Source organism: Notamacropus eugenii, chromosome 4 (assembly GCF_028372415.1).
Source record: "Notamacropus eugenii isolate mMacEug1 chromosome 4, mMacEug1.pri_v2, whole genome shotgun sequence".
Lineage (NCBI taxonomy): Eukaryota > Metazoa > Chordata > Mammalia > Diprotodontia > Macropodidae > Notamacropus > Notamacropus eugenii.
The window spans coordinates 231,851,586-231,866,866 of record NC_092875.1 but is presented as its reverse complement, the minus strand read 5'-3'; the positions used below and the strand labels follow the sequence as shown (position 1 = coordinate 231,866,866).

General features: G+C 35.9%; 1 protein-coding gene across 11 annotated transcripts in view; it reads right to left on the bottom strand.

Moving 5' to 3' along the window:
- The window catches only part of PIEZO2 (piezo type mechanosensitive ion channel component 2), a 533,986-nt gene that overhangs the window by 320,506 nt on the left and 198,199 nt on the right, over positions 1–15,281 (bottom strand). For all 11 annotated transcript variants that reach the window (XM_072604214.1, XM_072604221.1, XM_072604219.1 and 8 more), the window contains one exon: positions 5,544–5,669. In XM_072604214.1, coding sequence (XP_072460315.1) covers positions 5,544–5,669 — 126 coding nt within the window. The remainder of the gene's footprint in view (positions 1–5,543; positions 5,670–15,281) is intronic.

Sequence of the window (15,281 nt, the reverse complement as noted above, 5' to 3'; positions counted from 1 at the left end):
TGGAGGATTAAAGAGCTGAGTTTAGGTTTACTACTATAGCAGTGTAATCTCAACTCCAAATGTACAAGAAACAATAATATTAGTGAGATGCCGTCAGCAACTCTGTAATCCCAATAGTCAGGGTTTCCATTACCCACCCCAACATGATTTTCAAGGATTTATATAACATGATCACAAAAAAAATGCTATAGGCTGAAAACCTGGTCTGTGTCAATCTTGGACCAAACGAGTTTGCAAAGTCTGGTTTGCCCTTCTCTTTTATCCTGGTTCAAATATGTAATAGTTTTAAATGCTACGTACAACACCAAAAAAACTTCTCTTAAAGTCAATGAGCCAACGCTATTACACGTCACTGGCTTTCTCAGCATGCATTTATGAATTTTGGATATTCACATACAAGCTTTCAAAGTGATCAGTTCAATTTTTTAAAAAATTTCTACCAAAACAGACCTTACTAAAACATAGACAACTAACATAAATCTCTTCTTTTTCACATCAGACAACTTTGGATAGTGAAAATGTCACTTGATATGAAGATTTGGCTCTGCCAGTTATAAGCTGTATGAAACCGTTTACATCATTTCTCCTTCCTGACACTTAGTCTCCTCATCTGTAAAACAGAGATAATGATATTTATACTAAATGCTGTTGGGTTGTTGTGACAATCAAATGAGATTATAAAGTATGTTGTAGACTGATAAACATCTCATAAGTATGAATTTTTGAGTATTGCTATTGCCATCTCCTCCACAATAATTCTTTGATGCCTAATCAGGACACATGGAGATGACATGTCAGGGCTATGCCAGTAGAAGGGACAGACTTTAGATATGGCTCCTGTGGCAGAGCATGTGTCTCCCATTCATTTAATCTAGCTCAGTTTTAGAGAGAGATACACATCATTAGGTTGGACACAGTGTGTGGTGTTCATTTTCATTATAGACACTCTCCCAAACCATCTACTAAGTCATGGATTTGTGGAGAGAATTTCCACACCAACAAAATCAGGGATGCTTGAAGTATTCAGATAGTGTCTATCAGTAGGTCATTACTAAACTGCAAACACTTATCTCTTCTTTTAAACCCATAAAGTTTCCTATGGGAACTCCACTAAATTTAGTCCTTTATGGAGGAAAGTGGGAATTTCAGTTCAGAAAACTGGCAAAGTAAGGTAAGTACAAGTGATCCCATCCCTCTTAAGTTAGTTTTTTTTTTTTTTAAGACTTTCCAAATAAATAATCGAGTCATTTGATAAAGGCCTTTCATGTGGTTGTGAGAAACCATTATCTGGGAACCTAAATCTATAACGGATAGAGTGGGAATGAGTAGTTCTAGTTCAATCGAAAAGAAGTTGAGAATATAAGAAAATGTCTAGAAAAAGGCACTTGAAGGGAGCAGCTTGGTTTCCTTTATACTGTTGTCCAAAGAACACATGTGACAACACCTGGAATAGCTGCCTAGTCTGTATTGAGCAACATTTACACTTCAAAAAGACTTTTATCTGCTAAGACATTTGGCTAAATACACCTTCAAGTCAGAGATAATTTTGGGCATAGGGAATTAGATTTTCAGCGAGCCAAGGGAAAGTCATATACTTTTATTTCATTTGGATGAGAGTAGGATGGTGGCGCATTCAGAAGGGAAACTGAAAGTTGCATGAGACTAAAAAAGGTTTGTAAAAAGGGCAGGTGACTCAGCTCAAAGGGCACTTTTGTCTCTTTTGTTTTTAATTTTCTGCCATTTCTAAGTTGTTCTTAATTTGTGGAAATGAAAATTATTTTCTTCTATGAAAATAAATCAAAATACAAAAAGAATTTTCTGTTAAATTCAAAAAACTATTGTGACACTACAATTACTTTTAAATCCATAAGACTGGTGCCTGACAAGCTTATATCTGTAATATTCTTAGCCATTAAGTAACTTCCAGTAATGGCATGCTTGAAACTACTTCATTACTCTTTAAAATATGGAACGGCAGGCCTCATTTCTAAAACATATAGAGAACTGAGTCAAATGTGCAAGAATACAAGTCATTCCCCAATTGATAAATGGTCAAAAGATATGAACAGTCAGTTTTCAGAGGAAGAAATTAAAGCTATTGATAGTCATATGAATGCTCTAAATTGCTGTTGATTAGAGAGATGCAAATCAAAATAACTCTGAGGCACCACATCACACCTATCAGATTGGCTAACATGACAGAATAGGAAGATGATAAACGTTGGAGAAGATGCGGGAGAGCTGGAACACTAATTCATTGTTGGTGGAGCTGTGAGCTGATCCAACCATTCTGAAGAGCACTTTGGAACTATGCTCAAAGGGCTACAAAAATGTGCATACCCTTTGAACCAGAAAAACCGCTTCTAGGACTGTATCCCCAAGAGATCATAAAAATGGGAAAGTGTCCCACATGTACAAAAATATTTATAGTAGCTCTCTTTGTGGTGCCCCAAAACTGGAAATCAAAGGGATGCCCATCAATTGGGGAAAGGCTGAATAAGTTGTGGTATATGCATGTAATGGAATACTATTGTGCTATGAGAAATGATGAACAGGAAAATTTCAGAGAGGCTTAGAAAGACTTATATGAACTGATACTGAGTGAAAGAAGCAGAGCCAGGAGAACTTTGTACACAGCAACAACCACAAAGTGCGAGGAATTTTTCTGGTAGACTTTGTACTTCATTGCAATGCAAGGACTTAAAAAATTCCCAATAGTCTCTTGAGGCAAAATGCCTTCCACATCCAGAAAAAGAACTATGGAATTCAATTGCAGAATGAAGCAGACCATTTTCCTTTGTATTATGCTTTGTTTTGTTTTATGATTTCTCTCATTCATTTTAATTCTTCTATGCAACATGATTAAGGTGAAAATGTATTTAATAGGAATGTATGTGTAGAACCTACAAAAGATTGTATGCCATCTCAGGGAGAGAGTAGGGAGGTAGGAGAGAAGGAGGGGAAGGGAGGGGAAAAAATCCAAGATACATGAAAGAGATTGTAGAACACTGAAAACAAATAAAATAATTATGAAAAATAAAATATGGAGTGGTTTACTACTTCTGCTACTTACATTCAAATATATATTTTAATTGACTAAAACACTGCAATAGTATCAAAGGAGCAATAGACTCTTGGTCAGTTGGTCATAAGTGGGGAATAAATGTGCTTTTTACAGAGAAGGTCTAGATTGGATGCATTTCACACTCTTGAGGGCAAGGATAGTATTTTGTCTTTTTTATATCCCCAGTGCTCAGCAAAGCATCTGGAATACAGTAGGAGATTAATAAATGCTCAGTGACTGATTTGTGGCAGCCTTTGACACCACTGAATTCACTTTTCTGAATACTTTTTCCTCTCTAGCTTTTCATGACATTTTTCTCGTTTAGTTTCTTATTTGTCTGACTATTAAATCTCTTTTACTGATTCTGTCCTTGTCACGTTTTCATATCCACCATGTACAGGGGTTCTCTCAAAGCCCCTTATCTTCTCCCTCTACACCAGGGGTTCGTAACTGTTTTTGTGTTATGGACCCCTTTGGCAGTCTCATGAAACCTAAAAATACTTTCTTAGAATGTTTTTAAATGCACAAATAAAAATACATAGGATTACAAAGGAAACAAATTATATTGAAGTACATTTTTTCCCATCTAAGTTATGGGACACCTGAAATATGTCCATGAGCCCAAGTTGAGAATCATTGCTTTATACCATTTTGCTTGGTGATGTTATCAGTTTCCATGGTTCAATTTTCATCTGTATGCTGACGATACTCACCCCTAACCTCTCTCCTAAGCTTCAATCTCACATTACCAACTTCCTTCTGAACATCTTAAATTGTATGTTCTATAAATAACTCCAATTCAACATGTACAAAATGGAATACATTATCTTTTCCCCAGATCCTCCCTTCCTTAATTTTCCTATTTCTGTGGAGGGTACCTCCATCCATTGAGTCATCCAGGCTCCCAACCTTGATGTAATTTTTGGATCCTCACTTGCATCCAGTCCACATATGTAATCTTTTGTCAAATTTTGTCATTTTTACTTTCATTGTGTGGCTCAAATGTGCCCCTTTGTCTCCATTCACATTGATTCACAGATGCCCTCACCATCTTACCCCTGGACTACTGCAATAGCTTTTGATTGGTGTCCATCCCTCAAATTTTTACCTTACTCCAGTCCATCCATGCTCAACTGCCAGTGATCTTCATAAAGGATAGGTCTGATCATATTACCGCATTACTCAATAAACTCCAGTGACTCCCTATCCCCTGCAGGATCAAAGATAACACCCTCTGTTTGGAATCTAACACCCTTCTACATATTCCCCTATATATTCTACAATCCAGTCACACTAGCCTGCCTGGAATTCTCTTCTTCCTCATTTTGCCTCCTAGCTTCCTTCAAAAACAGCTCAAATATGACCTACAAGAGACCTTCCCTTAACTACTCACTCACAACATTCAGATTAATTTTTTTCCTACTCTGTATTTATCTTGCATATACATAATTATTTACATAATCTATCTCCCATTAGAATATATGCCAATTGAGGGAAAAGGCTGTATTTTCATATTTCTTTGTATTCCCAGAGCTGAGCTCAGTGCCTAGGCCACAGAACACACTTAATAAATTTAACTAATACTTATTGACTGACTAAAAATGATTAGAAGAGTATAGTCAGAATGGACCAACTAGAAACATAAAGTCTGAATTGGAGATAAAAATATGAGCCAAGGTGAAAGCTATTTCCTGTATGTTATGACCAGTAGATCTTCAAGCTCCAGTATTACATAAATTTACTTAACCTAGAATTTAGACTTTGATGAAAAGGATCAAGAATAAACCTTTGGAAGCTTCAAAATATGTGGCATTAACACAAATTCACAATTAACCAGAAGTCACTGCTATGTAAAATCTAGCTGTTAGACCAAGAATATAGACGTTTCATATTTTTTTTTTTAATCTTCATATCTTTAACAGTACAGCAAAGTTGAAAGGTTCCTCCCTACTACCCCAGGAGTCACTCAATAAAGACAGTTTTATATAGACTCTTCAGTTTTTCTTTCCTGTCTCTTTTAAGTTTTATTTAGTCAGATGTATTAAAATGAGGTTAAATTTGGATATGCTCATTTGCTAGTATCATCCCAGCTCAAGTCTTGACAACAACAAACTTACTGCAACAGCCCTCTATCTGTTCTCTCTGATTCTTTTCTCTCCTTGATCTAAGTCATTCTGTCACCATAACCTTCATGACCCTGCTTCTTTGCATCTGAGACTATGCCTTATATGTACAGTGGGCATTTAATCACTAAGCATTTGGGAATTTATTTATTGCTTTGCTTATAAGATCTTGCTGAAAACAATTAAATTCTTTGATATCTACTATGAACAAGAAAGTATAATATAAGAGAATATATTTATTCAGCATTTTGTGGATAAAGAGCCATTGAATTATTCCTGAATATAACAAGTAGAGATTTTCATTAACAGCAATACAACCACCACATAGATGCAATTAACACAACCACTATACTCACAGTTATAATTAGGTGCGATCCGATGTTGAGCCTCCAGGCTAGCTAATGTAATGTGGAAGATGATATGCAGCAACAGGAATGACAGACTGGTGAAGCACAGGGATTTTAACAAGCGTCCTGTATGTCCTGGAAAACAAGATACATGGAAATGTAAGAATATTTAGAATACAATAAAGCTGGTTGTATTATCTTCACATCTGAATGTTTTTTATTTTCTGTAATATTATCTGCTTCCACAGTCTTGTTATGAGGAAAATACTTTAGAAATTATAAGAGGTTATAGATTTATTCTAATTGAAATTAAAAACTTTCAGTTTAGTAAGAGAATTGATTATATTATCAATCAGCAAAAAAGACACCGATTTGCTCATTTGCCTCAGTTAAGAGAGATCTCATTTCTTTGTAAAAGTTATCAACAAAGAGATATGCTTGTAATAATCAATTTAGAAAGAACTGAAGTTATAGGAAATGATATTTTCATACTTAATTTTCAATATAAGCTTGATGTTTTTATTAGCTCTCAATTGAAATAACTGTGGTTGCATTAGTCAAAACTGATCAGAGTGATATTTTCTCATTTATGTCTTTCAATCCCCAACACTTAAGCCAATGTCTGGCACATAGTAGACATGGAATCAATGCTGGTTGATTGTCACATACACACACGTTTAAGATGAAAATATTCTAAGGAAAAATTCATTACTTATGACTTTTAACCTAATTTTATATTTCACTTGTATTCGTTTTTATAATCAGGACTCAAATACTTGGCTCAAAATTGCACCCCTCTCAGTTGCATGTGATAATAACAAGTAAGCAGGACAAAATATTATTATTAATGAAACACAAGGTGTTTTTTTTAATGGTTGATATAAATGCTATTCAAACAAGTGCTTTTATTCAATATAAACCCTCTTCCTTGTCTTTCTTCTTCTCCTCACCTTTCAAATGAATGCCATTTTGCTAGTATTCAGGATGTTCCAAAACTTTTTTAGACATCCTGTATATGTATTTTAATTGCTTATATACTTTCAAAAAATATGGTTTTGTGTGTTTGCATGTCTATATGTGCATGTGTATATAGTATATATATATATATTATACACATGTAAATATATATATGATATCTATATACCAATTATTGTTAATTAAGTCTATATTTATTTTTATGAGTCAGATTTGTGGAATAAGAGTGTCCTATATTGAGAATAATACATCTATGAATACTTCAGATTTGTGATTGTATGGATGGGAATGCTCTTTGCACTGACAAATATTTTACATTTTAGTAAATGATCCCATGAAGTATTGTAACTGTAAATTCATCACCTATCTGCCAATTTATCCTTGACAAGCTCCTCCACTAGCCACTAGACTGAACTCAGATGACAGGCTTTCACCATTCCCTTACTTGAAGCCTTTCCAATTTCACAGGGATTGACAGAGGTTTCACTTTGCAGAAATAGTCTGTAAGGGTCCATTATCACTACCCTATACGGAGGCACTGAGGGGAGCTTTGTAGGAAGACTTTGTTATTATATACAGAAAAGTATCTGAAAGTACAAAGTCAACTACAAAATTTGAAATCTCTGCCCATACCGGACACTCAGAAGAGTCTTCAGTAGTGATGGCCAAAACCAAATTTTTCCAATGAATAAACCAAAGCTTGAATATGCTTATAAGATTAGTTTCTAATGAGATTAATAGTAATAATACCAATGATGATGACGAAACCATCTTGGTGACAATATAGGCCGCTCTTATATATGTCATATTCCTAAAACTTGATCTCTTCCAAAGGTAAATGATACATAGGTATTATTTGAAAATTAACAGTGCTTTGAACCTGCATATTCTAGACTGAAGAATGCCTCACATGGACCAGTATATCTAGCCAGCCCTAAATATGCTTCACATTTTAACCAAGTCACCTTCATATCTGACACTGAAAGCATACTAACCCGGGTCATAAGCTTGCCTCTACCGCCCCAACTCATGCCCCACACAATCAAATCTATAAGAGCCAAATTACTCCCCTACAATTTCAATAACCATTTCTGTAACCTTCTAAATCTAAACACCCTTGCCTAGTACTCCACATATGTATTGACACCCTTACTGGAATGCATAGTTTGTCTCACATTTTAATCTCCAGTGCTTAGTACAGTTCTTGGCAAAAAAATAATTAATGAAAGTTTTTTTTTCATTCATTGATGTAAGATAAAGATTTTGGGGAAAAGTATACCTTAATTCATACCAATATGACAATAGTAGCATTTGAGGGGAAAAGCAGGTCCTGACCTGTAATTTCATCAGTTTAGGGAAATGCTAAAATGTAAATGAAAAGATCATTAAAAGTCAGCCAACTTTTACTAACTGAAAAAAAAAATAGCATCTTAGAGTAACACTCAAATGCACTTTCTTTTTTTAAATTAGTGAGGAAAGGGGCTGCTAGAAAAGAATGTGATATACATTTTATGATGTTGTCAATGCATTGGGTATTTTCCTTAATTGATTTTCTTTGTTATAAGGGAAGGTTCAATTTCAAGGGAGCTAGAGAGCAATTTAAAAATGATATAAAAACAAAAATGTCAATCACATTTTTTATAATTAAACTGTAATAGGAAAAAAAACCTGGCTTAGTATTTATAAAACACACTGAATTGTGTACAGATATAGTAAGTGCCAAAAGTTCTTTTTACTTTATCAATTTTTAAAGAAAATGTTTTCTAAATACTCATTAACAATATATGTTTATGTATATCTACATAAAGACAGACAAACACAGACAGACAGATAGCTAGCTAGTTAGATAATCCTATCATCTGAAATCCCAATCCCTCCACCTTTGGGAGCATGATTTTTCTAAGTGGCTGTGGCCAGAAAGAGTCATCATCACTTTGGGAATGGTGAGAAGGTTCTCCTACTTTAGGAACCCTCATTCTTGAAAGATGTGAAAATAGGAGCTCACTTTCAATACAGGACTTAAGTAATCTGTCTCTACCTAGAGCTTTATTCAGAGCTTTGCTAGTTCAGTCAGAGCCTGTCAGAGCTTATGCTCCATTACTAGAGTCTTCTTGAATCAAGTCTCATTTTCACTTTTCAATAAAGCACCAAATAGGACTTTTAGAAAGAGGATCTTAGTCTGAGGTCCATGGATACATTTCAAGAGTTCACGGAACTTGGTCAAAAAAGAAAATAACATCTTTAATGTCACTAACTTCTAATTAAAATTTTAAAGTATTTAAAAACTTTTTTTCCTGAGGAATTCATGAGTTTCACCAGACTACAGATGGAGTCCATCATGTACTCATGCATGTGCACATGTGCACACACATGCACACACAACATGTTAGAATCTCTGGCTTAAGAAAATACTAGAGCAACAGGGACTGAAATTGTGATTTCACTGGTATGAAGAACTGTCAGAGAAGGACTTCGCACTTCCTTGCCTAGAGCATTGAGAGTTTAAGCAACTTTTCTAGGGTAACACATCCAGCATACATTAAAAGTTGTGCTCAAATCCAGGGACTCCCTGGCTCTACGGTCAGTTCACTAACCATTATACTCTTTTTCTCTCATCACAGCAAGGCTTCATTACTCATCTATTAACTTGCCATCAGCAAATACATGTGTGAGGAATTTTTGTGGTTAAATTACTGTTTTGCCCTCAGTGTGACATTTCATGGAATGGCCCTAGCCCCACTATAAACATATGGGTGTTGTTTAAAACTAATTGCAGGCTAACTTCATTTGCTGCGGCCCAGGAGAATTTCATTAAAACCAATGGAATGATTTTCTGAGTCAGGCAAAGCTATATCATGAGAAATGACATAGCCCCTACATCAGTGTTTTCAATACTTTTCTCCCATGAGATGTGCCACCAAAATGCTGCCAAATGTGCTTTCCTTATATTCCAACCAGATCCAGTTCTGTCTACATATATATTTTCTAAGTTAAGCCTCAACTCAAAAAGATACAAAGTTTCTTAAGAAATTAGATTACATGAACATATAACAAGATTTTGGGAAAATGATTCATCTGTAGGAGGAGAGAAGGTTTCCAATGCCCAATTTAATTTCTGGGAAAGATAATACCAATAGTGTTGTTTCCTCCTGACCTGGGAAGGTTGAGACCATATGTGGAGGACACAGTGGTTTGGGGAAGAAAGGCTGAGTATGATTGGATTGATGGATGAGCAAGAGCCAAGGAGAGGAGATGACCATTAGAGGGAGAAAAGAAACTGATGACTGGCTGTGGCTGACATTGAGCACAACTGGGCTCTACAGTGACCACTAGTTGACTTTGTTCACTGAGGCTAGATTCAACAGCTGAGGCCAGAGAAAGAGTGGCATCTAATAGATAGTGACCTAGAGTTCTTAAATATGTTGAAGTGCTGCTTTCCTCGTTTCCTCTTATCTATCAAAGAGGGAGGATATTTTATCCAAAGTTCATCTGTTTTTGAGTTTGTTCATAGTTCCTGATTTAATTCATGGGAGCTGACTCTAGATAAAATGTGGCTGATTATAACTTCAAAAGTTTGTGTTGAAATCTACCTGAATAGGAATTTGCAAAAAGAGAGATAGTTATTGGCTTCAGTAAACAGGCAAAAGTGAATCACTGCTAAATCCTGATAAAGACTTGAGCCTCAGGAATGATATGAGAAAAATGACATTAGATTAGAACATGATTAGAACATGAGGAAAGGAGTAAGTATCCCTACCTTTCATTTTCATTTTCAGCCAAACAAATTTCCAAATACTGTACACCAGTGGTGTCAGACTCATAGAAATAGATCCCAATGAGGCAAATATTGACTTAAAAGAACATAATTTAAAATTAGCTATGTTTTATTGCATTAAAATTAATTTTGAGAAACATTTCCCAATTACATTTTAATCTGATTTAGGTAGCACAAAGTAATTTTGCTTTTGAGTTTGACAATTTCCCTCTACATATATAAGATGAAAATCTGAAGAGAGATGAAATTTGAAAATCATGGTGTGAAACAAATTTCTATGTCTTAAAAACAATTTTACCTTCAGCTCAATGAATTAGGTTCTACTTATCCAGAGTTCTTATAATAGTATAATTATTTTTCTTACAGTTAAAGAGTTGTAGAAATAATTTTAATTTGTACTTTTTGTTCTTCTTGGGCACTAGAATTGACTTACTAGGAGCTAATTATATATTTAGGCAATGAAACCAAAGGCCATTCAAAGTTTTGCTCGAGTCTTAGATTTTCCTTCTCATCCAAAAATTTTGGACACTGTTTAAGGAAGTTTAGTTACAAACTATGATTCTTCTACAATTCTTCCCAAATTTATTCAAAATCTTAGCAACTGTTGAAGAGAAAAGTGACAAAAACTTTTCAATACCCAAATTCAGAAGATAAATGTTAGAGCAATGCCTGGGAATGTTGCTTAGCAGGTATCTGGTAATAGTAATACTAATTAGACCTTATTGTTCGGGACTCTATGAAAGTCAAGATGATATGCAAGAAAGAGGCAGAGAGAATATGGTTTGGGAGACTGAAGTCCTGGGTTCCAATTCTGCCTCTCACATACTACCTTGGGACTTCAGGTAAGTCACAACCTCTCTGGTTAAGTTTCCTCACCTGTAAAATGAAGGATGGCTAATAAATTAATTATTTGTTATATTAATATATCATTGAAATATATTATTCAATATTATTTGAAAAATATTAATGAAAAATTTCTTCAGAACCCCCAAAGTCACTCAAATGTCAGAGAGAGAGAGAGAATAATCAATTATCAAACATTTATTGAAAATATGCTATATATGCCAGGAATTTTCTGTGCATTGTGTTTACTAAGACATGAATGAATTTTTTTAATGTTCTTGCCCTCAAGGAGCTTACATTCTAATTCTAACAATATCAACATGAATACAGCTGTTAGGACACACAAAAATGCAATGAAACATAGCTAATTTTAATTTTTGGTCTTTTAAGACAATATGTGCCTCTCAGGGACCTATTTCTATTTGAATCTGACATCACTGGTTTAAAGTATTTGCAGATTTGTTTGACTGAGGATGAAAATGAGAAGTAAGGGTGCTCACTCCATTTCTCAGGTTTTAACCTTTACCATGTGAGCATTATTACCTTGTTGTTCCCCCTTTCTCATCCAACTGTAACCAACCTCAACTCTGCCATTAGCATCTTCCTCCATAGACCAAGTGTAGCAAGCACCAAAATGAATTCAGCAGCAATCAAAATCACATGGCAGAGAAAAAAAAACAACACAACACAGCAAAACAAAACATTTTTAAGGTAATTTAATCATGAGTTAGATTAGTAGTAGCATATTCTCTGAACCACAAACATGTTGCCATTGAAATGACTACCTCTAGAATAGTCTTAGAATAACTTTTCAAGAATCTACACTGTAGTTGGTGGGAGTTGGTGAGGGAAGGGGGTTGACCACTATATTCCACTTGGTCCCAGCCCAAATGTTACCATGACATAGTTTCTGTTGGGCAATATGTGCTATGTGTATGAAGTTCTAAATTTGTTATGAATTTAAGATCTTTTGACATTGGCAATTGTACCTCTTTGCACATTATTATAATAATGGGAACTTATAGACTGATTTTTAAAGTTAAAAAAATAATTTTCTCACATTAATCTTGTGAAGTAGGTAGCGTAAGTATTATTAACATGGCTTCTCCACAGATACACAGCTAAAGATAACTATCTTTAAAATCAGCTGAAACTTCACCTTCTACAAGTGACCTTTCCTGATTCAATAGATGCCAGTTTCGTACTTCCCCAAATTACCTTGTTTTTACCCAGTATATATTTTCTTGCACTTATCTTGAGAGTTATCATTTTGGGGAAAGCAAATGTGTGTGTGTGTGTGTGTGTGTGTGTGTGTGTGTGTGTGTGTGTGTGTGTGTGTGTGTGTGTGTGTGTGTGTGTGTGCGCGCGCATGCAATGAGGATCTGCTTTGTGTGTGGCCACATCTTCTTTCACGGAGGTAATGTTAAAAGTATATCTTGTTCTGGTCCTCCTGACCATCTCCCTTCTCCTTCTAGTCAGTATAATAAGTGTATAAGTAGCTAGTATAGAGTAACAACAGCAGAAAGTAAGATTGCAAAGAGGAATCTAGAAGTCATGTACAGACTGTCCCAAAGATGAAATGAACATAATTTGTATATTTTACCATATATTAACCAAAAAAATTATATCCTGGTAATATGAGCTAAATCAGGGGAAGTCTGGTAGACCTTTCTGTCTGGGCCTTTTGGTCCTATGACATGTATATCTCAGCAAGTTGAAGGAGTAAGATCAGCAGAACATCAAATATTACTGATAACTTTGAGGTGATATGAATATGTTAACTTTAAAGTTTTACTGACAACTCTGACATGATCTGTATATGTTAATGAACTAACTCCAAGGTGACATGGATAAGAGTTCACCTGTCCCCCACATAAACCTTACAAATGAGACCTCAAACCCTTGGCCCAATATACTTTCATATCCATTATATCCATGTTGCCTAGTGCTCCCCATTCTAATTCACGGTTACATGAGTAATACTATCTCCCCATCCTCTTTCCATGCTACCTGTCTTCCTTCACCACCTCATCCCTGTCCCCACACCATTGACTTCTGTACCCCACCTCATCCCTTTCAAGGATTATCTCTATACTTCCAGCATCTTGCTCCCCTACATCCTCTGAACTTTAAAGTATGATTACAGTCTCCTTTCCCACTTCCATTGTGGTCTTTCCTTGCAAGTACCCAAAGAACCAAGTATGCCTGCCCCATTTCATAATTTATAAGTTAATTAGCAATTCAGAGACACCTTGCATCTGGGAGTGGGTTCCCTCCCATCCTCCATTCTACTACTGGCTATGTAGCTGGAACAGGCTGTCTTTATAACTGGCAGAGTGGAGTAGTCTTATTATCTTTCCTGTGTCCTCTTTCCTACTAGGTGCAGAAAGTGAAGATGATTACACAATTAACCTACAGTAAAGTTGCCATGAACTGAACTTGAGGGTGGCTACCTTCCTCCACTCTGTCTATATACCCTATAACTTTGAGAAGTGGACCCAAGGTCTTTGTTTGTTCAGATTCCTAGTCCTTCTCAGTTTCAGAGGCAGACAAAAATGTCCACTGGACCCAGGAGTTTGAGTCATGGACACCTTGGAGCCAAGATTCTAGGTATGATGTTGCATCTAGTCAGTTCATCAGGAAAACCAGGCAAAGCCAGGATGCTTACGACTTGAGTCCAAGTGGAGTCTTATAATTAGAATTTGAGAATGTGCTCTATAGAAACTGAGCTAAACTCTGAAACTAATACCTTCCTGTCTCCTCAGAGACTGAAGTAGTAAAGGAAGAAGGGGAGTGGAATTATGACTTATGTGGTGGGGGAATTTTTGTCTCTTTGTTAATAGACATTTCAAGTAAAAATTCATTTGTAAAAACGAATCTGATTCTTAGTGGCTAAACTGAACTATACCCTTACAATCTGAGGGAACACAATTAGTGGGGCCTGGAGTCAAAGGCAGAGAACCTAAGCACACCTGAGTCCTGTTAAAGGTAGAGGTGAACCCAGAAGGAGGGACTGGTAATATATCTGCTGTTTAGGCAGTGGGAGTCAGAGTGGTCCCATGTTATATACCATAATCACAAAAGAAGAAGGATAAATGGAAGTTGCAACTGTCAGGAGGAATATACCTACAGGAGGTAGTAAACCAGTAAAGAGATCTGTCCTGAGATCCTGCTCTTTTTGATGAGATTCACTGAATGCCTCAACCACCTGAGAAAAAATGGACTTCCAGAGGATGAGCCTGAGAGTGAGTCTGTCCTAAGAACAGTAAGACCTTTCCAAGAAAGCCTACAGGAATTTAAGTCCCCTCTCAAGTACCCTTAGTCTGCTTTCTAGTTTTATGTTACTTTCAACCACCCCTTATATTGATACCCATTCTTTCATGACAAGGAAATAAAGGAAGTGTACTTGTACCATTTTTCTGTGTTTCTGATTAACATTGCATGTGTGTGTGTGTGTGTGTGTGTGTTCCTATGTAAACAAGTTTGCAGCACAAAAGATCACTGTAGAGCAATTTTAGGACTCAAGAATCAGAAAATAACTTTGTGTGCAAAGAGAAGAGGTATAAATTATTGGCTCAATTGGGGTTCAAGAATCATCAACTCATAAAATGTCGTTGTGCCCAAAAGCTTAGTTGTCTTCATCAGTAATGTCAAAACTAAATAAAATCAAGGCCACTAAGCCATACATAAGGATCCTTGCAGGCCTTTTAGGAAACCACAAATTAACATTATATGTTCTATTGTATTTTTATTTATTTTGTCAAATACTCAGGAGTGTTACAGGCTGCCTATTTGACATCACTCCTCTACATTCTGTCCTTACTGTTCACTGAGGGGGTTTAACTCAGGCCTGGGGGTCCCAGGTGAATACAACCTTATTGATGGTGGAAAACAATCTGACTTTACCGTCAGGACTCAGCCTCATTTAATGAAAAGAGTACTGGGTTCAATTCTACTAATTATCTGTGTTATTTTGGGCAAGCTATTTCATTTTTGTGGGTCTCAGTTTCCTGTTCTGTTAAAGAGTGATTTTGGACTGCAAAATGTTACTTGTAACTGCATGACTTGTTCCTCCTAATTCTTGCACTGCACTGCCTCCCCTCTCTTTCTAGATCGTGAGCCAATCCTGTCAGTACTGCATTGTTAGTTCAAGT